The sequence below is a fragment of the Pituophis catenifer genome, unplaced genomic scaffold (genome assembly GCF_029215685.1).
Source record: "Pituophis catenifer annectens isolate HBS135680 unplaced genomic scaffold, rPitCat1.0.hap2 SCAF_2, whole genome shotgun sequence".
Taxonomy (NCBI): Eukaryota; Metazoa; Chordata; class Lepidosauria; order Squamata; family Colubridae; genus Pituophis; species Pituophis catenifer.
Genome location: NW_027256882.1, coordinates 123,395,849 through 123,422,642, shown reverse-complemented (window position 1 = coordinate 123,422,642; position 26,794 = coordinate 123,395,849). Strand labels below are relative to the sequence as shown.

General features: G+C 38.5%; 1 protein-coding gene across 1 annotated transcript; it reads right to left on the bottom strand.

The window, feature by feature from the left end:
• Window positions 1–84: 84 nt before the first annotated feature.
• ELAC2 (elaC ribonuclease Z 2) lies at window positions 85–26,187 on the bottom strand. Its single transcript, XM_070934465.1, has 24 exons — window positions 25,944–26,187; window positions 23,698–23,748; window positions 22,402–22,472; window positions 19,922–19,986; window positions 18,877–18,934; window positions 18,496–18,564; window positions 16,545–16,670; window positions 15,779–15,837; window positions 14,785–14,843; window positions 14,628–14,700; window positions 14,010–14,122; window positions 12,957–13,055; window positions 11,940–12,081; window positions 11,745–11,830; window positions 10,366–10,484; window positions 9,461–9,557; window positions 8,742–8,880; window positions 7,783–7,821; window positions 5,817–5,926; window positions 3,527–3,626; window positions 3,328–3,448; window positions 3,152–3,230; window positions 2,335–2,479; window positions 85–853 (listed from the first exon to the last, which is right to left on the bottom strand). The coding sequence occupies exons 1-24, from the start codon at window positions 26,183–26,185 to the stop codon at window positions 617–619; spliced, it is 2,499 nt and encodes an 832-aa protein (XP_070790566.1). The 5' UTR covers window positions 26,186–26,187; the 3' UTR covers window positions 85–616.
• Window positions 26,188–26,794: the final 607 nt, after the last annotated feature.

Genomic DNA, 26,794 nt, shown 5'->3' with positions numbered 1-26,794 from the left:
TACTTATTTAGGTGGTTAGTATATGTCTATGAAATATCTAACTTGCAATAATATAGCTGAATAAAGTTTAGGACAATGTGCATACAATGTATCCATGCTGTACATTTTATTTACTGGGTCCTTGAATTTAAAAATATGACTACTTAAAATGTTATGCTATAAACAGCCTCATAGGAAGAATTCTGCAAAATTAATTTTAGATAAGCAGTGACAACTCCAAAAGTGAGTAAGATCATAACATTACAAGCTTATCCAGCCTAAAGGTCTTTTTTTAAAAGAAATTAACCATTATTTTGAGACTCAAATAATAGGATGCAGATCCCAACTTTTCTCAATGACCATATAATAAAATATTTCCAGCAGACAGGCAAATGAGCCATCGGACCAGAGTGTCTCCAGAATAATGCAGTGGGAAGTACATTTTGTTAGCTATGCTATTAACATGTCCAGCAGGAACTCTGCTTTGTAGAGGCAACACAGGCAATTTATCCAGAGCCAACCATCTGGCAAAGTTCAATGCGTTGATACCTCCTAGAGTCTTCAGTATCACACATATCAGATGTCATGTGTTAAAGTCACTCTCCCTGATAGAACAGCAGCTACTTCGCTGCTTTGCTTAATTGGTGGTTTTGAGTTTTTTATTTGGTGCTCCAACAGAATCCTCTGTGTATTCCAATTTCATTTTGGCCGGCGAGCTGTTCCCCATGGCAGTCTGGGAAGCTTTGAACGCCTCTTTCAAGTGGCGCAATTCTCGTTTCTCCCGGCGCTCCTCCATCTCTTCAATCTCATCAGCAAACAAGGCCTTCAGAGGAAGGATCAGTTTTGGAATGGCATGGAAATCTTCAAAACGAACCTGACAAAGAAAACCAATAATATATAGCAAAAAAACCAACAACAACTGTACAGAATCTGTATGAATCTACAGCCTTTAAATTTTTGTAAAGGGTTACATGTGTAGCATGCACCTTAATACTGAACATTTTTGAACTGAGAAAAACCCGATGAACAACTAATCTAGTGCCCAATCAATTTTTCAAGTTCACTTACATATTTAAAATGTTCTGATATCTAGGAAAAAAATATCTCAGAATTCTAAAATCAGCGTTCTTCCACTCTAACATGCCATCGTATCTGGTTTCTGCTGGAAAAGCCAACTGGGAACAGAACATGAATTGGCCAATAGGTCACTAGACTTGACCCTCACCAGACTGATATCACACCTACAAAAAAGGTGACTTATTCCTCTCTCTTTTTAATCCTATAATCAGAAAGATAATGGTGTGTGCTATAATTCTTCTTAAAGTTTGGAACCAATATATCTGTATTGTTCAAGAGAACCGTGTAAGTATGTGTGTGTATGTGTGTGTGTGTAAGAGGAACTCCTATGTGGCTATAACTTCAAAGCATGGTCTGGAGAGAGAGTGACAGCAGGCAAGAAAATGAAAATGCACTGTATCTATAGGAGGCTTAAAAAGGTGAGATATGAAGGAGGAAAACTAAGCTGGTTCTAAGGCTAATTCTGAATTGAGCATCTAAAAACTCTTTTAAGCAGAAAGACAAAACTTTATGATTTGGAAAAGGAACGCCCAGATATTTATCATTCCTTCCTACTTTTCAATCTCTGACAATTCAAGGTAGTTATTCACAATTCCCACTTTCCCTCAAAGGGAAATACTGAAAAACTTTGGAACTAAGGTACACGATGGAGAGATGAAAATACATTCTGAAGAGGAACTGAGAGACTTGAACCAATGACTTCCTATCCGACCTGATAGTCCAAATGGATAATGAGAAGACACTATGCTCATTTCACTAGATTAAGCCCAACCCAGTGAAATGCCAATCTACTGGAAATTCTTTAAAAGGACTGCTAGATTAAATTATTTCAAATCAGATCACTCTAGAAGTACAATCATTCTCTTGTGAATGGGAAAATAAAGGAAAGCACCTCCAAATAATGCAATTTGAGCTGCTTCAAAGAAAGAATTAAAAATTAATGCACAGAAGAATGAATAACTTGGAATCAAGAAGCAACTGCAGACTAAGCAAGAAAGGAGTGCTGACAAAAACAACAGAAACCATACATGCTTGTATAGTATTATAAAGTGTGAGTTGTGAATCCACTTCAGTAAGACAGAGTCATCAATTTTGACACTTTGAGATCCTGGAGCAGAGATCCCCCTATATAATTTTATGTAATTTAATCTATGATACTATTTTTTTTTTAGTAAACAAGATCAATATTTTTAGGCTATTTAGAAAAAAGAGTCAATATCCAAAAGAAGCACATGAAAATGTGGAGCTCTCTTAGCTTAAGATACAATTTTAACTGACCTGCATGTGATCAAATGCAATTCCAACCTTTTCACTGAAGTCTTCACTGAAAAGAGGAATCTTAGCATAGCGTTGACTGAAGTGATTGAGCATGATGAATTTTGCATTCATTCTCATTCCGACTTCAACAGCCTGTGAAGTAGTGCTATGGAAAGGAAACAAGAAAACACAGTATGAAATAAAGAAATCTTCCCAGAATCCTTCATAGCAAATTATGTAAGAAGGGAGGGAAAAACAAATTGGAAGACTAGTATAGGAGCAACATAAAAGCATTTATGGAATATTCCAGCTGCTATTCCTTGCTAAATAAATCAGCAGAAGCCTGCTTCAAAATGCCAAGTAATTTATTGACCCACAGAAAACTAAGTCATCTAGTCTTGTTCCTATCAGAATCCTGGTCTAAAAAGTATTAGAATCTTAAACTGCTGACTCAAATTTTTTCTTGGAATACCAAAATTAAACCTTTAAATATTGAGGCGGGCCACATTTATTCCCTATATGTAATTCATTGCTTCATGTCAAAACATACATTCTTAGCATATTAATATAATGGGTGGAGAGATTTTAAAACAAACTTACGAAACAAAAAGGATTCAACTAAAATCAACACTAAATTGGACTTAATTACAACAGGTAAACATGCAAACACTTGAAGTGATTAACATTTGCTCAATCTTATATAATTATTCAGAGAACATAAATTATAACTCTAGATGTTTTATGTTACAGTTTAGATTTTAAAAAATATTTTTTTTAAAAAAATCTTTATTACATTTCACCCTTACATGAAAAAATGACGATGGTAGAAATTCTTTACCTGTGTGTTTTCTCTATAGCTTCATCTTCCATTCCATCCTCCAGGGTTGCTTCATGAATCAACATAGAAGCATCTTTTCCTGTGAAAACCATATTTGTAACATTTGAAGAGCAGTGTGAGAAAACACGTGGTTGACCCAAACTATATAGTAATGTAGAACTCAATGCATAGCTCACCCATGTCAACTAAAGCAGCACATGGCATGGTGTCACCAGAATAGACCACTTTCCAACCAGATTTATGGACCATGGAACAACCAAAGGCATTCTTACAATGCCGAACTTCGCATGTCTGAAACTAAACGTCATAGCACATTAGCCACTTGGAATCTGTGTATGCTTTTTCCTATCCCAGTCTATCCCATGACTATTTTACCTCTCTGAAGTCACATTTCTCCATAAGCGATTCAATGTACACCTTTGCATTGGGTTTGAACACATCAATGTTTGCTTTTAAAAACTGAGCAGGAATCATTCTGAAAAGGAAAAAAAGGGTTCACAATTACAGTAAAAGCATTTATGGTTTGGTTTTGTGAAAGAACAAGAACTTTTCATAGGAGCAGAACTACCTGGTATCAAAGGGGAAGAAAGCATTATCTTCATAAGTGCACACCATTAGGCCACTTGTTTTTCTTTTCAAATTCCTGTATGTTACTAGCTGTCAAATGTACCATATTTTTCGGACTGTAAGACGCACCAGTGTATAAGATGCACCAAGATTTCGAAGAGGTAAGTAAGAACAAAAAAGTTTTTGCCCTCCCTGGCCCCCAGGAGCACTTTGCAGGCCTCCCAAACCCTCTGTGTGCCCCATTTTTGGAAAAATGGGGGTGTTTTTTGCAAAAATGGGGGTGTTTTTGCCCTCCCCAGCCCCCAGGAGCCCTCTGCAGACCTCCCAAACCCTCTGTGCGTCCCATTTTTTGCAAAAACCCATTTTTTGCCCATTTTTGTGAAAAAGGGATCATGCAGAGGATTTGAGAGGCCTGCAGAGTGCTCCTGGGGAGTGGGGACTGGGGGAGGGCAAAAATGCCGTTTTTGCGAAAACTTGGTGAAAAACAGGAAAAAAGGGGGCCGTTTTTGTGAGAAACGGGGTGCGCAGAGGGTTTGGGAGGCCTGCAGGGTGCTCCTGGGGGCTGGGGGAGGGTAAAAACACTGTTTTTTGCAAAAATGGCATTTTTCCCCTCCTCAACCCCCAGGAGCACTCTGCAGGCCTCCCAAACCTTCTGTGTACCCCAATTTTTGCAAAAACAGGCCCATTTTTCACCAAAATGAGACGAGTGGGGCGGGGCTTCAGGAGGCCAAAAATGGCTGTATTCGGTGTACAAAATGCACCAACATTTCCACCCTCTTTTTTGGGGGAGGGGGGGAATGCGTCTTATACTCCGAAAAATACGGTAATATTATTTTCTGCTCATATCAACCAATTTCATTAGAAGAACCTTAATGGCTCATCCCATTTTCAGCTTGTCCACATTCTCTATGAATTTTATCAATAATGAAATGAACGACACGTCTCAATGTGGATATAAAATTGCTCTATCTATGCTGAATCTTTTTTAAAAATTAAACTATCCATAATAAAAACTTTGTGGAACCGTTACCAGCTAGGTTATAATAAACATTTTGTCACCCTGATAATTTTTCTCACCTAGATGAACAATGATTTAAAGAACATGCAATCAGTATTCTGCAGATGTTCAAAAATAACTGCCAAACTGAGTCAAATCTATGTGAAATGTATCTATACCTCCTCTTCAAAACAATTTAGGCTCCCAACAAAGAAATTAGGTACTTTTCCTAGAGGTTTACAAGATACTAAATGACTATATTAGATGAATTCATTCAGCCTGACCTCTAGCATCTTCAAACTCATAACTAAACTGAGTATAAAGGTGCTGATGAAACTATTGCCAGATTAAAATTAAGGAGACAGATGTTCAAATCTCCATTCTGACCTGAAAGTCACTTGCCCTGTTTTCACAACTGGGTCAACTGATCCTATGAGCTGATTCCGACACGGCTAGATTCTGTCCAAAGCAGAATCAATCTAAACTAAGCTAAATCAATCCAGTAAACTGTGTCCTAGGAACATCAAATCTATTTAACTGCCTCATCTCTGCATAGCTATCTCCAAGGGGGAAAAAAGCTGAAGAGACAGAACAGTTTAAGCCATATCTATTGCTGCTTGCTAGGTCAATGGGAGAAGAGCTAGTGCTGTTATGAAATGTTCCTGATACCCAGGTTAATTAGCCCATAACACCTGGAAAAAATGGGTTCCAAGATCATCAGCAGAGGGATCTAACTGGGTAAATGGCCAACTGGATTAAGTGCATTGTGTACTGGAACAAGGCCATGAAGGTCCTTGAATTAGAAACGCTCTCTTGAAGTAATTTATGATATAGAGTTACAAGAAGAATAGAAGTGGTAAATCACGCACACTGCTCTGAGTTGCTTTGATGAAGAGTGGAATTCAAATTGATACAAAAAAAAAAGACAATGCATGCTCATAGCTGTAACTTCTGGAGCAACAGCAAGGTATGATCAGAGAAGCCTCAAGTGACCCATCTTTGAGTGTCATTCTAGAATCAACAGTAACTTATGATAAAGAAACATTATTGTAACATATTGCTACAAATATACTTCAATGTCTCACATAAGTATCTACTTACTTGATATGACTCAGAATCTCTTGACAGTTATCATGGTATTGATGCAGCCATGTCATAAGTATCGTGGGTGCAACTAATAACAGTGGGTCATGAGACTCACCCTGGGATACCTGAGAGAAGGTAAATAAATAAAGGTAAATAAATAAAGCATGAGAGATCAGTAAACCATGAGGTCACAATACAAAACAAGAATTAATCCCTGTTTATTCTTCTGATACTTAGGTATTCTTAACAAAGGCGATTCTTTCTCAATGCCTGGGAAATGTCAGTCTGAATTGTGTAGAACAGGCTTTGGCTCAACTGGCATCTTCAGCCCTCACAGAAATGACATATTTTGACCAGGGGCCATGCAAGACTGAATTCATGGCCCCTGCTCCAAGAGCAAGTAACAGCTGTGACTAGGGGAACCTTTGCGCAGGTTCATTTTGTGTACTAATGACACCATTCATAAACCAGAGGTCTTGCTTATAATTTAGTAATCTCCTCTTTGGATTACTGTAAAGCATTCTAAATGGGCCTGCCCTTGAAGAGCATTCAGAAGCTGTAACTGGTCCAGAACACCAAAGCATGCAGATATATGACTACTCTGTGAGCTGCATTGGTTCCCAGATTCAATTCAAGGCACTGGTTGCCACCTATAAAACACTACATGGCATAAGACCAGATTATTTGCAGGACAACCTGTCCTTCATTGTTTCTTTATCCCTCACTGTTTCTGCTCATCCTACCAGGTATAATAGGAAGTCCATGCTTCAGGTCCCTCCATCAAACAGTGCTATATTGGTGGATCCAGGAGTCATGTCTTCTCTGTGACTGTGCCTGCCCTGTGAAGAGTTCCCTCAGAGATCGAGTTAGCTCCAGTACTGTTAGCCTTCATAAAGGCTCTGAAGACTAGGCCAGGCAGTTGAGTGACCTCTACTGGTGATATTGTTTTCATTTTGAGAATTATTGTTTAACCTGGGCATCATGAATGATGTTTGATATGATGGTTTTAATCTTTGTATAGGTAGTCATTGATTTATAATGGGGTCACTTGTCCATCAGCCTAAAGCGCAATTCCAAAATATCGGTCCATTTGCAGCACTGTGAAATTTCATTTGGAAGCAAAATGGAGTGATCTGTCTGATGACATAAAAGGGCAGGGCAAAATGGCCACTTCTGGATCACCATGAGTAAACCAGTCACGAGATAAACCACTCCCTGGTTAAGGCAGCAAAAGAGTAGTTTGTGCCCTAGCCACATGGCTTGAAGCAGCAATGATATTAGAATGCAATTCAGCCACTGAAAACACGGCAGCTGCTTCCAGAATCGTGACATGCATCTGAGAGGCAAAGCGACCTGTCCTGCTTTTTAACAGTCCACACACCCTTTCAGATACCTCAGGCCCTGGAGGTTTCCGAAATGCTGGGCACACCACATTAACAAAGCAGAAAATGTTGCTTTCTCCCTCAGCCACATAGTGCAATTCCGGAAGCTCAACTACATTCTGTTAGCTATTCAATATCACTGCCATTCCTGGAATCATACCACATGGCCACATGATGAGACAATCCATTCCAGTGCTCTGGAAGGCCTTAGAGTTCTTCAAAAAGTAATGAGGAGGAAGATGTTTGGCCTGGTGGGGTGGGAATCAGCCCTAAGGCTTGGAGGGATCCGAAGGGAGTGGGAAAAAGTCTATGGGGACCCAAGGGGCAGGAAGTAGAGGATGGGGTATCTCGGGGATGGGGGAGATCTTGAGAGGGCTGGGGCAGGACCTCCTTCACCCTCAGGCGCTCCACTTAACAACTGTTTAATAATTGCATTGGGGAGAGCAGGGATGGAGGGATCATTAAGTCAGACATTTTACTTAATGGCCATTGTGACATGTGACCATAATGGGCAGGATTTATTACAATCATATGTCGAGAGTCACTGCTATGAGATGAGAAGCTTTATAAATTCTATAAATTAATTAACAAATACTTACAAGTGCACGATGTCTCTGCAGTAAGATATTTAACAAGCCCTAGAAGAAAGAAAGTTGGCAAATATGAATTGGTGCAAATTTATTTTTTATATCCTCATCTTTAAATATTTATTCTTAAAGTGAGTTGATTGTAGAAAGGCAAAAATTTTATATATAGATGTCCTTTCAATACATAGAAGACAATGCTAGAAAATACTGTTCATAATGTTGAAATACTGGTCACACTTATGCTAACAAATTTAGCTCACTGTTTAATTAATCAATATTAATGTCATTACAAAGTTGTTTGCAAATGAGAAAATTAGCGACATAAATGGATTTTCTACAGTTCGATAGGAAAACTTAGAAGCAACAATGAAATCCAGAGCCACTGATTATATTCAATATATAGTTAGTCCTCACTGAAAAAAATCACTCATTCAATAACCGTTCAAAATTATGATGAATTTGAATAAGGGATATTTACGATGGGTCACCATAATTATGGCCATCTCAGCATTCCCAATCACATGACTGCAATTTTAGCACTTCGCAACCAGATTGCAATTTAGTTATTTAATAATAAATAACTTTATTATTATAAAAAAACTTTATTATTAAATAACAAAAAATTTGTTTGCCACCCACCTCACCTCAGGGCAACTCAGTTACAATGCTGCAGGATCCAGCAGTCACATGATTGCTATTTTCGATCTTCATCACCAGTTTTCAACAAACAAGATCAATTCCAACAAGCTGACATGTCATGTGACTGCAGGACACTGCAACCACTGGGATTTGCCCTAACAGTGCGAACCAGGACTGCTGCAACTGGCACTATAAGTCAGCTCAGTCACATGATATTGTGCTTTATGATCATGTCACTTAGCAGTAGAATAGCTGGTGCCAGTTACCATTATTAAGGGAGGACTACTGGTAACAAGAATAAAATTACAGCATAATTATTATATACCACTCACTGTATGATGATCGGCATGTATATGTGAAACGAATACTGCTGCAATGTTGCGTAATATTTTGTCAATTTCATCTCCATAGTGGCGGCAAAGTTGGCCAAAGGTTCCTTCCCCACAATCAAGAAGCACAGATTGAGTAGGACTAGCAAGAGAACATATGCATAATTATCAATAGATTAAAAAACTGCATTTACAGAAGTCATGAACCTGACATGCTACATTTTCCCTCACAATATTTCATGTAACAAGAGTTTAAGATAGTAGTTCTGCTGCATGTCGTCTCACCATCTACATGTGTTATTGAAAAAGTACACTTAAAAATCCTAGTTTGCATTTTTCTGTAGAACCATATCCTAGGACAATCTAGATTCACCCTTTATTTTAATATGGAAGATTCTACTTTTATAACCTTTGCTTATTTGCTTTAATTTTAGCTCTCAAATGTATGATTAAAAGAACAAGCATTTCAACTTGATAAAGAAATAAGGAGTCAGCAATTAAATAAAGAAGGCAACTGGTAGATTAACATCTACTAGTGAGATCAAGACAGAAACATTACAAAGGATTCTTTCCTATATCAATTTCCAGTTGAATGTCACTGAAATCAGAATCAATAACGAAGGCAAATGTTTCCTGCTGGAAAAGTTACAAATCAGGTATTTTATCCACTCATATCTTCTTGTGAGAAACTGCCTACCACTTTCCTCAAAACTATAACCTACCTAATATTTACCAGGGTAGAGCTAACATTCCGTATTTTCATTGGTACTGCAGAGCCAGTTCCTAAGAACACAACTTCTGGATAGCAACCTTGGGTTTCTAGAAAATAAGAAAAAGTCAGATAAATGCATGCAAACAACGTGCAAAGATATGGATTGTTACTGAAAAATGAAATACTTGTGCAGAATAGGAAGCCCGTAATATAAACAAAAACTAAAGAGAAATTTCCTGACAGTGAGAACAATTAACCAGTGGAATGGCTTACCTCCAGAACTGGAGGTTTTTAATAAGAGATCGGACAGCCATTTTTCTGGAATGGTATAGGGTCTCCTGACTAGAAGTCCTCCACGGTCCCTTCCCACACTGTTATTCTGAATTCTACATTCTACTATAAGCATTTGACCACATTCGCCAAGGCCAGCTTACAAATAAGCAGTTCTAAATTTATAAGAAATTACTTTTTTTATAATGTTCTAAAAATCTTTTTTTCCTCAGCTTGAAGATACAAGCTACCTGCATGGAAAGATGGGCAAAATACGGGCAAATATTGTCCCAAAAATTATCTAACATAGAGATTGCATCCTTCACTGTTGGATGTTTCTGAACAACGGTCCTTCAGAAATACCATAAAAATTAGGCGGCTTTAACAAAAAAAAAAAAACATAATCTTTGCATGGACAGAACACAATACTCTACTTCAGAAGATAGCTGCCTCACAAGTAACTCAAAGGATATCAACGTTTACAAATGATTAGAGAAGTGGGCGCCTTCAAAGTTGATAACCTGTTTTTTAACCATTGTCTCTTAGAGATTATCAAACTGTCTTCTTTATACAGGTTTATATCTATTAAATGAATCAGCTGTTTGACTGGATATGTTGATAAAATCCTGCAAATAGCTTATTGACCTGATGATGCTGGTTTCGCTGACAAACTCTCGTGGCATATCTGCACCGAATCCTGGAAGTCAGGGAGTTGCAAGGCTTCGGCTACATATTCAGCAGGATTATAATTAAAAAGAGCGTCCCTAAAAAACACAAGAGACAATAAGCAGCGATTAATAAGCATTTTATTTCCTAAGAGCAAGGGTTATTTTATTATTCTTAACCATTCTGATACTTTTATCACAAAGAAAAACCTACCAAATTTGGGAAACGTTTACTCAAGAGTGGCCATCCTACAGACTGCCAGAAAATGCATACATTTTTGCTCTCCCACTTCCTAGCACATCACTGACCAAACATTCCTGAGGTCAACTGGCCAGCAGGCCAGCCGACCTATCTATTTTCTTGTTTGTCTATCTGTCTGGTGTGTTTATATGACCACCCAATTCAAACAATCTGATCTCAAAACAAAAGCCACAGATCTGTTAAAAAAAAATGCATTGCCCCTAATTTATAAATTTAATTCAAGATGCTATACAAGAGAACAACTGTTTGAAATGCAGTTCTATTTTTATATTGTTTGGTCACTTGCTCATACTTCCAAGTTCTATGTAGCTTTCTAGACTCAGAAACAACTGTTCCCCACTCCCACTAAAAAGCAACTCAGCCACTAAGTTAACAAGGTCTACTATGAGAAGAAAAGGTGCTTGCTGACTTCTATCTAAACTTAGTACGTGGCTTTTCTCTTCTCCTTTTATCATTTATAATATCAAGCTTAACAGCAACATTACAACATGATTATCAATATCTAATTTTTCTTTACGATTGACAAGTAAGAAAGAGACTTTTAAGCAATCTCAAATTTTCTGGGATTGCTTTTTATGTTATAAATTTCTGAGCATATTTTTTGTGTACCGTATTTCAATTTTTTAATAGTGATTTATTAAACCTGTATATCATATTAGACATGAAATACAACGCTCCGTATGGATTGCTTTGAGCATTCTGGAAATGATTCCGAACCATTCCCTCTACAACCAGTGCTTATGCTCAAAATGGGGCATTTCTGATTCAGAAGAGGGCATCTGAAGTTCAAATATTTTGCTTCAAAATATTTTATGTATCCTTATGTATTTTATTTTATTTAGTAAGCACAATTTAAAACAAGTACCACTCTGGCCTATTTCCAAGGTTATGGAGCAAAACATGGAGATTAAAATATATTGATGTTTTGCCAAAAGATATTTCATTTTGTTAATATTAAAATAATGTCTAGTTGGTGAGGAAAAGGGTAGAAATCTTTTTTTAAAAACTGCAGAAATTCTATGCTCGCTGTCAAGGAGGTTAAGTCTTTGGCCAAGACTGAATTCATACTACGAAGGCAAACTGAAATGGCTACCAACTTCTGCCATTCTCTTTTGGGTCTCAGCTGGTATTTGAGGAGGCATTCTCCTTGAGTCACAGGCACACTGAACTCAGCCTCTTCTTCCTGATGGGTAGACAGAAAAACATAAAAGCATGCTACCAAACCGGCTGAAACAGAGCATGTACCCTTCTAGTTGTTCCATAACTAATATTTACTATTATTATCGTCTTACCTTGCTTGGGTGGTGGTTTTTAAGCAATGGAAAGATCTTTGGATGTATGTAATTGAGCTGACTTTGAATTCTGTAGCTGTGAAGATGATGTATTGACTTGCAATTTTCATTGAGTATCAAGTGTTGAGTATTTTCACCAAAGCTAGGGGGTAAGAAAAATCAGGCATATTTTAAAACTTGATATTCTAAATAGGGTAAAGAAATTCTATTTTATATTGGGTTTCACCATCATTGTCTATCCAAGCAAAATAGAAGCTATTTACAGCCTAATGCCTTGACTCATCCTGTCTGTTCTTCTAGGTGCTTCTCACAATAGCTTTAGTACAATCAGAGGTCAGGTATATTATGAGGGCAATCTGGCTGCAATGTCCATCACCCCACTAATAGTCAAACAGTTATATTGCCTGCAGTCCCCTGCTGGATCTTTCACCTGTATTTTTCACCTGGACCTACGTATACAAATGCAATATGTCTATCACTCATAACATGAAGACCGGACTTCCTCACTTGTATGTCAACCTCCCATATAAGGAAGGTTTTAAAAATAGAACACAAGATGTTCTACCACAAGTATTCACCACAGTGATAGAACAGTATCAGTAAAAAAGAGCAATTGAGAAAAAGCATAAAATGTTCTCATCTGAGAAACACCCAGAAGCTTTTATCATGCTTACGTCACTGGATTTCCAATCACAGATTTGCCTGTGAAATACATTAAAACAAATAAACCTAAATGCTGATATATTGTCGTGACAATGAATAAGTCAGAAGCTCCCTATGTTACAGTCTGAGATTCTCTTCTTTTAGATACAGACTTAACTTTTTCTGTTTATATTTGTAATATTGTTCTACGTTATAGGTTAAGTATTATTGCAAACATGTGGATAGCACTTCAAAAATTGTGTAAGTGCCAAATATTAAACAATGCTAATTATCATTCTAATGGAAACAATTGAGTTAAATACCAGCATTATGTCAAAGTAAAGCAAAGAAAATCAATTAACGCTAGACACAAACCTTTCTAACCATTGCTTATACCGACTATCCTTCAGAACAGAATCTGGAGTGATGTGAACAATTAAAGCCACAGAATTTTCTGGATTCTCTTGCTGATACCTGCAACAAAAGGTTAGATATAAAAGCAGAAATTCTCAAGATGGCAGATTATGCTTCTAAAATATACTGTAATCACATGGCAGGATAGTTAGTATCCCATTATCTACAGGATCCAAGCACTAAGGCCTGGGCATATAGATTCCACAGGTGACCAGAATTTAGCAAAAGAATGCAGCCTTATATCTCAAAATGCCAGTCTAACTTTGATAAAGGAGAGTTCAACATTGGACCTAGAGGTCAAAAATTCAGTTCTGGCCTTAAATTACTGAATACTATAAATAAAACTATCAAACGTAGATAGTTTTGTGGCTGCAAAAATACAAGCTCATATTTGTACCATAAGCATGTCTGCACTATTTTTAAATATTTTACTGAGTTTCAAACCATCGGTATTCTTCAACCTATGAGAGAAATTTGAACCTCAAATTTCTGTTGCTGAGACAGTTCTTAAGTGAGTTTTGTCCCATTTTATGAACGTTTTTGCCACAGTTGTTAAGTGAATCACTACAGTTGTTAAATTAGTAATCTGGTGGTTAAGTGAATTTGGCTTCCCCATTTGAACCAGTTGCCAAGCATTCGAATTTTCATTGGGTGACCATGGGGATGCTGGACCAGTCTTAAGTGCGAAAAATGGCCATAAGTTACTTTTTTCACTGCCATTGTAACTTCGAATGATCACTAAATGAATGGTTATAAGTCGAGGACTATCTGTATTTGTACACCCACTGAAGGAGTCAATCCTATATGCAGTACATATAATTTTCTCATTTACTAATACTTTGCCACATCTTATTGACCTAGTATAAACGGGTTGTTGACATGGATTGACGAGTCTAAAAACAGACTCATATTTCCAAAAGACATGGTGACAAATAAAGACATGGCAAGAAAGCTGTTGTCCAGTGATTCCTTAATACGAGATATGAAAACAGCTGAGCTTTTGTTTAATCATACCTTAGCAGTGTACTGTTTTCACAGACTGAATCTATAAATCCTTCATGAGGGCACTCCAATACAATGAACACTATACTTGGCTCTGGAGGCGTACAAAGTTCTTCAGCCAAGATCTGTAATAAGATACACAGGTCAATGCACACCACCAATACACATATTTTATTAAAGTCTCTCACAGTCCACGTTTCAACAGGGAGGGGAACATTACTGGAAAACATTTCCTATAATGACCAAGAAGCAGGGATCACAGGGCAGGAAGGGTTTTGTTGTTGTTTGTCAAACTGTTCCATCAAGTTATATGAATGTTTGAGCTCAGAAAGCTGTTCACCTCAACCCATAATGATGAACAGGTCCAACTTCAAAGTTTCCCTTTGAATAAGTGAGGAACTTCCATGTGCTTTTTCACATTACACAAATCAATAGTTTTGTGGACTCAACTCATTTAAATATTCCCACTGATTGAAGCAAAGGCCAAACAAGAATGTTAGGTTGTAATCTTTCTGCCCTAAACAATAAACTAAAAAAAAACAAGCCATGGTTACATTCATAAAACAGGGATGCCCAGCTAATTTCACACACAAAAGGTCCTAAATAAAAGGACCCTTCAAAAAGTTCTACCTCTTTTCCTTCAAACACGATATTCTCTCCATTTTTCACAGCTGTTATTATGGGCGCAATTGCTGCATTGCCACTAAAACGAAACAAAAAAAGTTAGCCAGTCTATGAAGATTGATGACATTCGACATATAAACATTCACCAGAATTCCATACTTACATAGGCAAGCCAAGTTCCTTTGCTTTTAAAACTAAGAAGGTTCCTTTCTTTGGATGGACCTATAGACAAATATTGATTATTTCACCATGTATTCCGAACAGTGTGTTCAGTCATCTCAAATGGTAAAGTTGACATTATATCATAAAATTCATTTATTTACAACCCAACACTAACATTAGAAATACTAAAAGAAGACAGAAAGACATATTTGGCTTGCTGCCAAACAAAAAGGAATGAAAAATCTTATTAGGAATGCAGAATACACTTGGTGAACTAAGCAATGCACACCTTTTTTTTTCTTTTTACAACTTTATCCCTTTGTTTCAAGATGGAGTGAGGGGGGGGGATTGTGACTGAGTGGAGCTGAGTGTTTACTGGCCAGATGCCCTTCCTGACACCTACATGGAGTTTGCAGCAGGTATTTTCTCTTTGTGCCCTGATAGAGAAACATCTGCCATTGCCTAGGATCGAACTCTCAACCTTCCAAGTGGAAGGCAAGCATCTTCACCTCTAGGCGACCATGCCATTCTAAGCACTGTTTCTCAGCCTTTTGGCTAAGATCAAGTGTAAGCAATGCACACATAAAACTAATAAATCATCTCATGAGGAAGACAGGTCTAAGATCATCAAAAGCTACAATTATAAATACAAATGTTGGGCAGAATTCTATAAATCTATGACATGCAATATGCACTTTTAACTCCTACCATTTCTAACAGCTCTCTGACAATTTATTTCCACAATTTATATGAGAAACATCCAAGCACATGCAACCCAGATGTAGTGAAATCCTAAAAATGGATACTTAGGAGGATTGGAATCTTAGCATTTCTTTCACCCAGCTTTTTTAATAAGCAAAGCATCTGGATCATATCTATTTCATATCAAGTGTTCCCCTAGCTCAGAATTATTACAGCATGACACTGAATCTTTATACCATGATAGAATCCCCAACAGTAATTGAAGTACCCTCAATGTGGAGAAATGTTCTTACCTTACAAACATATGCAACAACAAGAGATGGGTCCCTTTCAAATATTTGTCTCCTGCTGCCTTAAAAAAAACCCACAACAGACAAATAAATCCTGTGTCAATATATACATAACATTTAAAATGTCTGCTTTTTACCAAAAGCAACAAGATAACACAACATCACGCTAGAGCCATATCTTACACATTTGAGCAGACATGGCAACTAACTAACTATCTATCTATCTATCTATCTATCTATCTATCTATCTATCTATCTATCTATCCACCCACACACACACACACACAGACTTAATAATTTTATTTTACCCCTGAGAAAATCTAAGGTTCCTGAATTTCTATCCTTTTTTTTTTAAAGTTGTGGGGGGGGGATGTAATACTGCAAGGGAGGGGGAAAATATTGTCACCCCAGAACAATACCATACGCCAGAATAATAGAGACACCCTCAATAGTATTTAAGTATTTTATGTAAACCAGCTTGAGCATTATAGACCCAAAAACATCAAGATAAATTACGTATATTAAGTTAATATGACAAAACATTGATAAAAACTTGATATTTTAAAAATATTAAGACATTGTTAGTGCATACATTCCTAAATTTATCCAGTTTCTATGATAGTTTCTTTTGTGAAATATAGATGGACACGGTTTTAAACTTCATGCAGCAATTTAGATTATAACTGCGTATCTGGAAAATTCCCCCTCCCCGACCATGAAAACTTCCTGGTGGGTCCCATTTCATTAACAAAGAGTGAGGCTTCCTCACCTATTTTATCAGGTGACTGTTTATTCATATCAGAGGGCGATCCTGGCCTTGACATATGTTTTTGATCATCCTCATCTATTAGCAATTTAGAGTCTGGGTGTATCCTTTGCTCACAGTCGGCTTTTGCTTGTTTCAGATAAATGGTGGAAAGAGAAAAGGGGCAAGAATGTTAGAATATGTACATCTCTTTGTTTTGCAGACACTGAATACATTCATATATTGTACAGAACTGCATTTCACTGATTTGGCCACGATTGCCTCTATTGACACAGCATTGTCCAAAAATGAGCCAAAAACATACAAACCATTTTTTATGGCTTTGTATTATATATGAAACAAGAAAATAAGAAAACTTCAATTTTCATAGTCTGTTAAGAACAGTTTTACACAGAATTCTCAGTGAGCATGTTAGTAGCTACTGGAGAATATTAAACAAACCTCATTATTGTCATTCACGTACCAATAATTTGAAAATATCAGGGTTTTCATTCATCTCACCCAACACCCAATGATATGTGATTATAAAAAAACTGGAAGTGATCACAGTGTTAGGCAGCAGCTCCATCTGACCCACAGTACTGGACTCAAGAAAAGCTAATATGCCATCTGTAAACTTTGAATTAGGTTAATGAAGTATTTACCCTAATATTCAACTGAACCCTGGCAAGACTAAGTGGCTTCAGATACTGGGATCTTCTGAATCCAGAGAGTTACCATCTTTGGTGCTGGATGTAGTGGAATCCAAACAGACCTGGTGCACAATATGGAAGTTATTTTGGATTCACAACTTCTGCTCCAAAAGCAGGTAGCTGTTGTGGCCAGGAGGGCCTTTGCACAGTTTCATGCTGTGTGCCAGTTGCCCCCATTCCTAAACCAAGGGACTGTAACTTCAGTCATTCATAGCCTAGACCAGGGGTCCTCAAACTTTTTAAACAGGGGACCAATTCATCGTCCATCAGACTGTTGGGGGTCCAGACTGATGGGTGGGCGGGGCGATGTGGGCGGGGCAGCCTTGTGGTCCCATGTGGGACGGATTCTTGGCTTCAGCGGCCTGTATCCAGCTCGTGGACCGTAGTTTGAGAATCCCTGCCCTAGACACCTTCCAAATGGATTACTGTTAACATATTACATGGGGCTACTTTTGAAGACCATCCAGTAGCTTCAACTGATACAAAATGCTGTGGTTTGAATAGTTACGTGTGCTTCAAGAACTGTATATTTTACTCCTCTGCTTGAAAGCAGCACCGGTTGCCACGATGCTTCCGGGTCCAATTCAAGGTGCCGGTTATTATTTTAAAGCAGAAGGGAAATTTTAAAGCAGGTCCCATTGGAGCTTCATCTGGCAGGACCCAGAAAGACAGCTTTTTTCTGCCATGGCACCCACCCCCTGGAATAACATTCCCTTGAGGTGAGATTTGCCCCATCCCTGCTGGCCTTCTGAAAGGCACTTAAAACTTGGATGCAGCATCAAGCTTGTGGATCCCATGGAGGTATGCAGCCTCTTAAATGGCTGCACTGTGTATAAGTTTAGACTGCACTATCCTCTTTTTGTTATTGTGGCTTTTTTTAAACTGTAGTGTTAAGTCATTTAAATGATTAAAATCATTTTAGTTAATTTTAATGGTTAAGTGGTATGATTTAATTGTGCACGCTGTCCAGAGTCACACGCAAGTGAGATAAGCAGCTGCATAAGTTCAATCAATCAATATTGATTTTAGTGTATACTCTACTCCAGCATAAAAGCCACCAACCACCACAAAAAGGAAGTTATGAAACTATGGAATAAAGTTACAGTACAGCAAAATTTTCTACAACTATGGGTTTCTCTATTGCTACCTCCCAATATTGCAGAATCAGAAGTGATAGAATTGGTATGATGCTTAGATCTCTATAGCATAGAATTTACTGTGTTCTACCCACTCCCGATTTAAAATTAGGATACCTTACTTACCTACCAGAGGGACCTGTTGTACTATCATTGTTTCATCCTCATATTCTGGCGCCAAAAAAGACTGCACAACTAGTAACAACATAGATGAAAAATGAATGTTGAGTTATTTGAGCTACTGCTTTAGATAAAATTGTACAAGAGACCTAAACAAAATTACATCAAACACAGTTTAAAGTTCTTATGTTTCAAGCTTTAAGAAGGCTTTGGTATGCATTTTAAAGAAAAGATGTAGCCAGTAACCTTAAAAGCTGGCAGCACAGCATGAAATCAAGAAAAACAAGCAAAGATGTAGAGCAATTCTTTTCTTGATCAGCCAACATGCAAAACAGCATACCACCAGCAACTGTGATTTTAAAATACAATTTGAAAGATAGCACTTACCTATCTCCATTCCTTTCATTGAACCAGCAAATACTCTGATTGCTTCTAAATATTTTTGCTGAAATATACACAATAAGAATGACAACTATTATTTCCTAGAAAATTAGTAACATTGATTACTCTCACATATTATGCACTTCACCTAATAGAATAAAACACTTTACATTTTACTACACTTTTAAGCATTCAAAATATGGCATACATGTGATCTCATTAATATCCTTTCAACAATCCTGAAATATATTATGGCACACAAAGGTGGGGTGCAGATAGGAAGAATAGGTTGTCTAACTCTAAAGCAATTTATTTAGTTCACTGCAGCTGAGACTCAAACCTAGGAATTCCCAATTCTTAACTATTACACTACATCAAGTCAGAACAATGGATCTTATTTTGTCTCCTAAAATACGCAATATGCAAGCAGCCTTAGAAAGTAATAAAAAGTATCTTTAAAAAAGGAATACTCATCACAGTTTAAGTGGTATTTTTAAGGAAGAAAGTAATGTTTTTGAAAGTAAGGAATAAGTATTATGTCCCCAAATCTGCATTTCTCTAGCAATTTATATAGCACAGAATGCAACTATTCTAATTCCCAGATAAAGAATACCAAGATTATTCTGCAGGTTAAATTGTAATGTACTGTCCTGTATAGCTTATATGTGTGAACAGTTCAGAAGCTGGATATCAATTACAGAAATCTTAGTCCAGAACAGATAGCAGTTACATTAACTATGGCTATAACAAGTGATTTCAAAGACAGACTTCAGACATTATGCAAGAGAAGTATCTTTCTATTCTTAAATGTATTTCATTAGAATTCTGTAGAAACTGGAAAAAATGTGAATGTCTTAAAAATCCTAAGAATTCTATCAATTTTAAAGTCAACTTAAATAGATGCATGTCAGCTCATGTAAAATCATACCACTTATTCTGAAAAAAAAGTTAATGCATGCACTGCCCTATTACAAACCTAATTCTATGCTGTTATTCTTAAAAGATAACTGAGTAGATAATCACTGCAAAAAAAGAGCACAACACAACTCACCAGTTGGGGTGGTCCAGAAAGAATACATTTGGGAACTCTTGTTTCTTTTAAGGTAAGAATCATTCCTGGATGAAAGGATAAAGAGTGTGAATGTTACAAATCACTTTAGATAAAATTGCAGAAAACTTGAAAAAAAGAGTACTGCTTGAGCAACACAGAAAGAAAAAGATTATGGTTGACTGTATCACTTAGTGACAACAATCCTTGCAGTTCCAATTGCCATCATTAACTGAATCCCACGGTTGTTAGATGAGACAACTTCCTGCTGAGTTCACACAATCAAGGCCAGTGGAGAAGCCAGCAGGAAGTTTCAAAACCCAGGCCTACAGGATGGTAAGTGGCTGCTCCCAGGTGGAGGAGGGAGCAAGGGGAAGCACAGAGGAGGCGGCACAAAGGTGAAGGTGAAGGGGTATACTAGAGGCACCGTTGTTTGGAGGATATACAAGGTACATTGATGAGGGAAGTGTGTGCAGAGGTGCATAAGAGGCTGATAGCTGCTCTTCCGGTTTCAGGAGCTCTGCGCGTGTGCACCAGGTAGCTGTTCTTCGGTATCTGGTGCTCCCCTGCAGGCACACACCCATTTCAGCACTCAGTGGCAAAAAGGTTCATCAACACTGACCTAGATCATGATGTAACCTTTGGGGTGTTAGGAGGGTTGCAATTTCAAAGACTAGCCTAACCATTATTGGCTCAGCACCATCATAACTGGTCACTGATCAAATGGTTGTAGGTCGAGAACTACTTATAGCCGTGATGGCGAACCTATGGCACGTGTGCCACAGGTGGCACACGGAGCCATATTGGTGGGTATGCGAGCGTTGCCCTAGCTTAGCTCCAGTGCGCATGTGCATGCTGGCCAGTTGATTTTTGGGCCTTCCGGGCCCACCAGAAGTCAGGAAACAGGCTGTTTCCAGCCTCCGAAGGGCCTCCCGGCGGGGGGGGGGCAGTTTTTTACTCTTCCCAGGCCCCAGAGCCTTTCTAGGAGTCTGGGGAGGGTGAAAACAGCCTTCCCCACCTCACTGGAGGCCCTCCAGAGGTAGGAAACAGCCTGTTTCCCAACTTCTGGAGCCTGGGGAGAGCGAAAAACGGGCCTTCCGGTATCACCAGAAGTCAGCAAACAGGCCGTTTCCAGCCTCCGGAGGGCCTCCAGCGGAGGTAAGGCCGTTTTTGCCCTCCCCAGGTTCCAAGAAAGCCTTTGGAACCTGGGGAGGGTGAAAAATGGACCTACCGGGCCTACCAGGCCATCATGTGCCAAAAGTGGGGGGAATGTGGGGGGCTCGCACACACATGCACCGGGGGGGGCGCATTGAATTATGGGTGTGGGCATGCACGTGCGTGACCCCCTCCCCCGCGCTATCCCCGCTTTTGGCACGTGACGGCAAAAAGGTTAGCCATCACTGACCTATATTTTACCGTAGTTTATACTGATAAACTAAACATATAGTTCATAGATATCAATATCTATTATATTTAAACATGGTTCCCCTGGAGCTTAGATTGATTCTAACTTTACTGGCCTTATGGAAGGTTCTATATCCCCTTTTTAATTAATAAAAGCAAAAATCCCTCATTTTTAACCATTTTCCTCAAAAAGTACTTATTATGTTACCCCTGTTCAAACAAGTCTATTTTATATTTTTTCCTTGTAGGAATCTTCTGGTTGGTGTTTCTTTGGATAAAATTAACTTGGTTTGAAATACTGGGGGGTTTTTTTGTTTTGTTTTTGAAATACTGGGGGGGTTTTTTGTTTTGTTTTTTTATTTATATGCCGCCCTTCTCCTGAGACTCAGGGAGGCTTACAATGCGTTAACCAATAGCCTTCATACTTTTGTATATTTTATACAAAGTCAGCTTATTGCCCCCACAATCCGGGTCCGGTTGTATAACTTGATCTCTTTGTCATCTTCCTGACAGAGAAACATTTTTCATCTTTACATATTTTATATCTACATCTTCTTTTTCCCATTCCATAGATTGTGTTAAAACATTGGCAGCTCTTTACTTAATGCCTTCCCCAGGTTGTTCCAAAATTAATCTATCTCTGATTAATTTCTTCCCCCCTTCTTCCAGCTATGCCACATCCAGGTCCATTCATTTCTCTGGTTACTGTTTTCATCATATTTTCTGGGAATTCCATTTTTTCCGCAATATGTTTTAACTTCTCCAATTATTTGTACTGCAGATTCTTCCAATTTTCTCTTCCATATTTGCAAATCTTTTAGCCAAGTTTTTCTTAACAAATTAATTCATGCAACTGTCATTGATTTTAGAATATTCTTTCCCAATTTCTCAAACATCTTTTGTAATATCCCTGGTATAATCCCTTTTCCTGGTAGTTGCTGTGTTAGTAATCCTCTCCCTTCTTTCACTGCATTCCTGATAACTGCTTTTTTTAAAATATATAAACTGAAAAGGGAAAGCAAGAAGCAAAGGAGGTAGCACAATTTGGGATATAGAATGTATTTATCTACCAAACTCACCAGACAAGCCACCAACATTTGCCCAATTCATTCTAGTGAGGAAGATATTGTCTAAATGAGCCACCTTTAACCTGCAATACAAAGACAAAACTTTTAATGGAATTTACTAAAATAATATTTTACCTACTTCTGCCCATCATCACTGACTGAGTCATTCATTAATTCATTCCATTTATAAGTCTCTTCAATTGTCCAAGCAGCTTTAGGTGACACATTAAAACACAAAACAAACCAAATTCAGTAATAAGTAACCATAAAACTCCGTGTTACTATTTTAGGAAATGAAAGCTCAAAGAACAAATTTCAAAATCCACACAGGGTTTACTTATTTTTATTTTTGTTATTTGTTTCATTTATATGCCACCCATCTCACAGAAACGTGACTCTGGGTGGTGTACAATAAAGTCATAAAAACCATAATTACAAAATACTCTAAAATTAATTTCATATTTCATAAACATTTCATATTGTTTATGAAAAAATTGCACCCATATCATGAAGAGCTTTAAGGGGGGAGGGGGGAAGCACCTTGAATTGAACTCAGAAGCAAACTAGTAGTTAATGAAACTCGTGGAACTGAGTGCAGGTGTGCCATTTTAGGGGCAATAAATCTGGCCACGCCACTTCATTTTGCACCAGTTCAACCTTCCAGATACTTTTCAGGGCAGACCCATGTACAGTGCATTACAATATTCCACCAGGGAGGAGACCAAGGCATGAGTGATTATGAGCACCACCAATGCACAATTAAAAATTGTGCAAAAGTCCTCCAAGGCATAATTCAACTCTCTGTAGGTTCAAAGTTGATTTGTAAATTAAGCATATAGCAGTTTTTTAAATGCTGCATGAATTTGTTCCCTGCCTATCAATGGCTACTCATTACTGCAAATACAAAGGGTAAAACATCTGATGCATAATTATAAAGAACGAACTTTATATGCCTCTTTTCTCCCTGCCAACTAAAATTAGTCCTATATGCTTTCTGAATTAAAGCATCAACTGGGGCACTTTTTTATTCTTCCACACATTCCACGCACTGATTATAATTCACAACAGCATTACTGGGATTTAATAACAGAAGCTGTAGGTGGTACCTGCAACCATCCAATATTTCAAGGTGGCATTCCTATTTTCTCTCCTATTTTGATCCCAGTTAACCACCACACCTTAGAAGCACTCCACTTTGTTGCCCCTGGTTCTCTTTCCCACTCCACTGTCTGTACAGCTCACATCAACAAATGATTTGAAGATATTTAACACACCTCAATATATTTACCTTATTTTTGGTTCACTTACTTGTGCTCTTGCATAAGGCGCTGCATTCCTTCTCCACAATTAAAAAGATATCTGAAATGGAAGAATAATTAGAATTATGAAACCCTATCTCTAATAGCACAATGAGAGCATCTGAAACCATTAAAATACAGTTGGCACAGGTTTAACAAAAATGGAAAGGGGTTGCTTTGTTTTATAGAAGAGAAAATTATTTTGTGCCATTTTAGCACTAGCATAAATTTCCCCCTGTAGTGTATTAGGGACATACTTAGGGTTGTTAAAATGTTGGGAAGTCTCAACCATATACCAACTTCTACTGTTTCTGAACAGAGTAAACAATTAAAAATGTTAAAGGGAAGTGTATTATAGTTATGCTTGATTTTTCTCTGCAATATTCACCTTTTTAGGACTCTGTCTAGTAATCATGGGGTTATAGCTCAAATGAACAAAGACTTAATTAGAAGTGACACTAAATACATATTGGTGAAAAAATACTTAAAGTTGCTCTATATTTAGGGAGGGAAAGTGCATTTGGTAAAGAAAAAAATAACACGTAAAATAGCTATCTCTTATCTTGAATTCTCTTCAAAACATATTTGAGAAAAAAGAAGTAAGCATTGGCACTTTTGTTAAAGTTGGCCTTCTAGAAGCAGATAGAGAATGAACAAGGAAGGATAATTAGGAGCTGCTCCTACCCATTCTCCTCTTTTACCAGCTCAGGAACCAAAGCAAGGAATACTACCTAGAGAGAAAACATCAGTGTATGGCTTCTTAGGGTATTTTCTTCTGTCTTTAAGCAGCAGAGATATAGAAGCAGCCATTTCATCCTCTCCGAATGAACAAATGGTGAGAACAGGAGCAAACTAGTCCAGTCTTCACATCATTCAAAGGAAAGATGAGTAAGCACTTATGATTATCCTTGAAAAAATCAGCCAACCTGTACTAACTTTCTTTGGGTGGCTAAGGTCTAATCCTCCAACCACATCATCCAAACTTTTATGCCTAAGAGAGGACCAGAATCCACAGTATCTTACTTTCTAGTTCAGGAACATTACATTATATCAAACTGGCTCTATCATGAACAAAATAATAAGAGCAAGTAAAAGGAAATCCAACAGCTTCTATAACAGCTTTAATTCTCTTTCAGTAAGAAATATACTAAGTGTCTTGAATGTTACCATTGCTTAGAAAGAGTGCTAAGTAAAATGAAATGTCTTTTCTCTATGTACAGTCCTACACACTAACTCATTTTTGGGGAGGCTTTCTAGGGAAAGTATGATTGCTCTTTACTAATTGAGGGTATCTTTTTCCTGACAAGCTGCTTTTCCTTCAACATAAAGCAGGAGACCTTGAGTTCAAGTCCCCATTAGCCATGAAAGCCAGCTGGGAGACCTTGCGCCAGTCACTCCCTCTCAGTCCAATTCACCTCACAGGGTTGTTGTTGTGGGGAAAATAGCAAGACAACTGTGTGTTGGATATGTTCGCCATATTTTTGCAGTTTTTTGCAAAAATAATAAGGGTGGGATACAAATAAATACATAAAATAATATGGCATTATAAAGTAAGTTTCTCAAAGATATATTTAATGTCAACCGTGAGTTTTCTTCCATCATTTAAATGAGGCTAGTCTCACACACCTGCACAAGGATACGCTTCCTAGCAAAAAGATAATTAGTTCTGCAAACTATTACATGATCATTAACAGAATGAAGGCCGATGCATTACAGGTAGTCCTTGACTTACAACCACAATTGAGCCCATAATTTCTGTTGTTAAGAGACATTTGTTAAATGTCATTTGCCTCATTTTACGACTTTTCTTGCCACAGTTGTAAAGTGAATCATTGCAGCTGGTAAATTATTAACCCGGCTGTTAATAGACAGATGCACAAGGATATGCTTCCTATCCTGAATCTGAATCCGGTTATGCCTATGGACTTTGCTTATCAGGTCACAAAAAGTGACCACATGACTCTCGGACACTGCAATGGTCATGAATATGAACCAGTTGCCAAGCGTCTGAATTCTGATCACGCGATCGATCGTGTGGGGATGCTGCAAAGGTCGTAACCTCCTGAAAAACGGTCATTAAGCCACTTTTTTCAGCGCCGCTGTAACTCTGAACGGACTGCTGTTAAGTCGAGGACTACTTGTACCGCAGCGAACAGAAAGGAGGACATTTCGACTCATGCGACGCCTCTTGCACGTGTCCCAAGGGAACCGGGAAGGAAGGAAGGAAGGAAGCGAGAGCATCAGGCGGAGACTAACCGGTTGTACTCGGAGAAGACGTAGACCGCCGCTCCCATGTCTCGCGATCCCCCCGCCACCACCTGCAGGTAAACGGTGTTGGGGCCCTTGCGGTCGATGGCCCCGTGGCGTTTCTCCCGCGTGCGAAGGTGGCGCAGCGGGTCCTTGTGGGGACGCTGAAGACGGGCTCCCCCTCCAGACATGGCTCTGGCCGTCACTCCCAGCAGATGCTTCCACATGTAGCTGGGAGAAGGGCGCCGCATCCAGCCCAGAGACCGGCACGCGCTTCCTCGCCAATCTCCCCACGTGACTGAGGCCGGGACCAATCCTACATTAGAGCGAAGCGTTCTCTTCCCCCCCCACCCCGGGCGCCAATCGCAGGACAGAAACTGATCATAGAGACTCAGAGGAGTTGGGGCGAGTTTTCCGGTTTCATTTCTACGTTCCCTGCGTGTGTTTGTGTACGACCATAGAGACGGTAACGCATTTCAGAGCGGCGGCTCGCTTTCTTGCGTCCGCCTTAGAAAATGCGCAGCCTCCGAATTAAGATGGGGTGGCGTCCAGTTTGCAAAACCGATTTACTAAATTGGGGAGAATACTGACTTGTCCCCCGAGTTCAGCTAATCAGTTACAGGCTTTGTTGTCTTCTAGCCCGAGCAAGGGCTTCAAAGTGGCATTCCTCCGCCGTGTAAAAACGTTAAATTGTTTATTCATCTGTTGCAAACACAGTGGAAACCGTAGCACGTGATCGTTCGTCCCCAGAAGAAACGGAGAATAGGAACGAGCCGCTAGAGTTTCCAAGCGAAACCCTGGAAAGTATACCGAAGAATCTATTCCAGTAGAGTGGATTGCATAGACTGAGAAAACGAAAT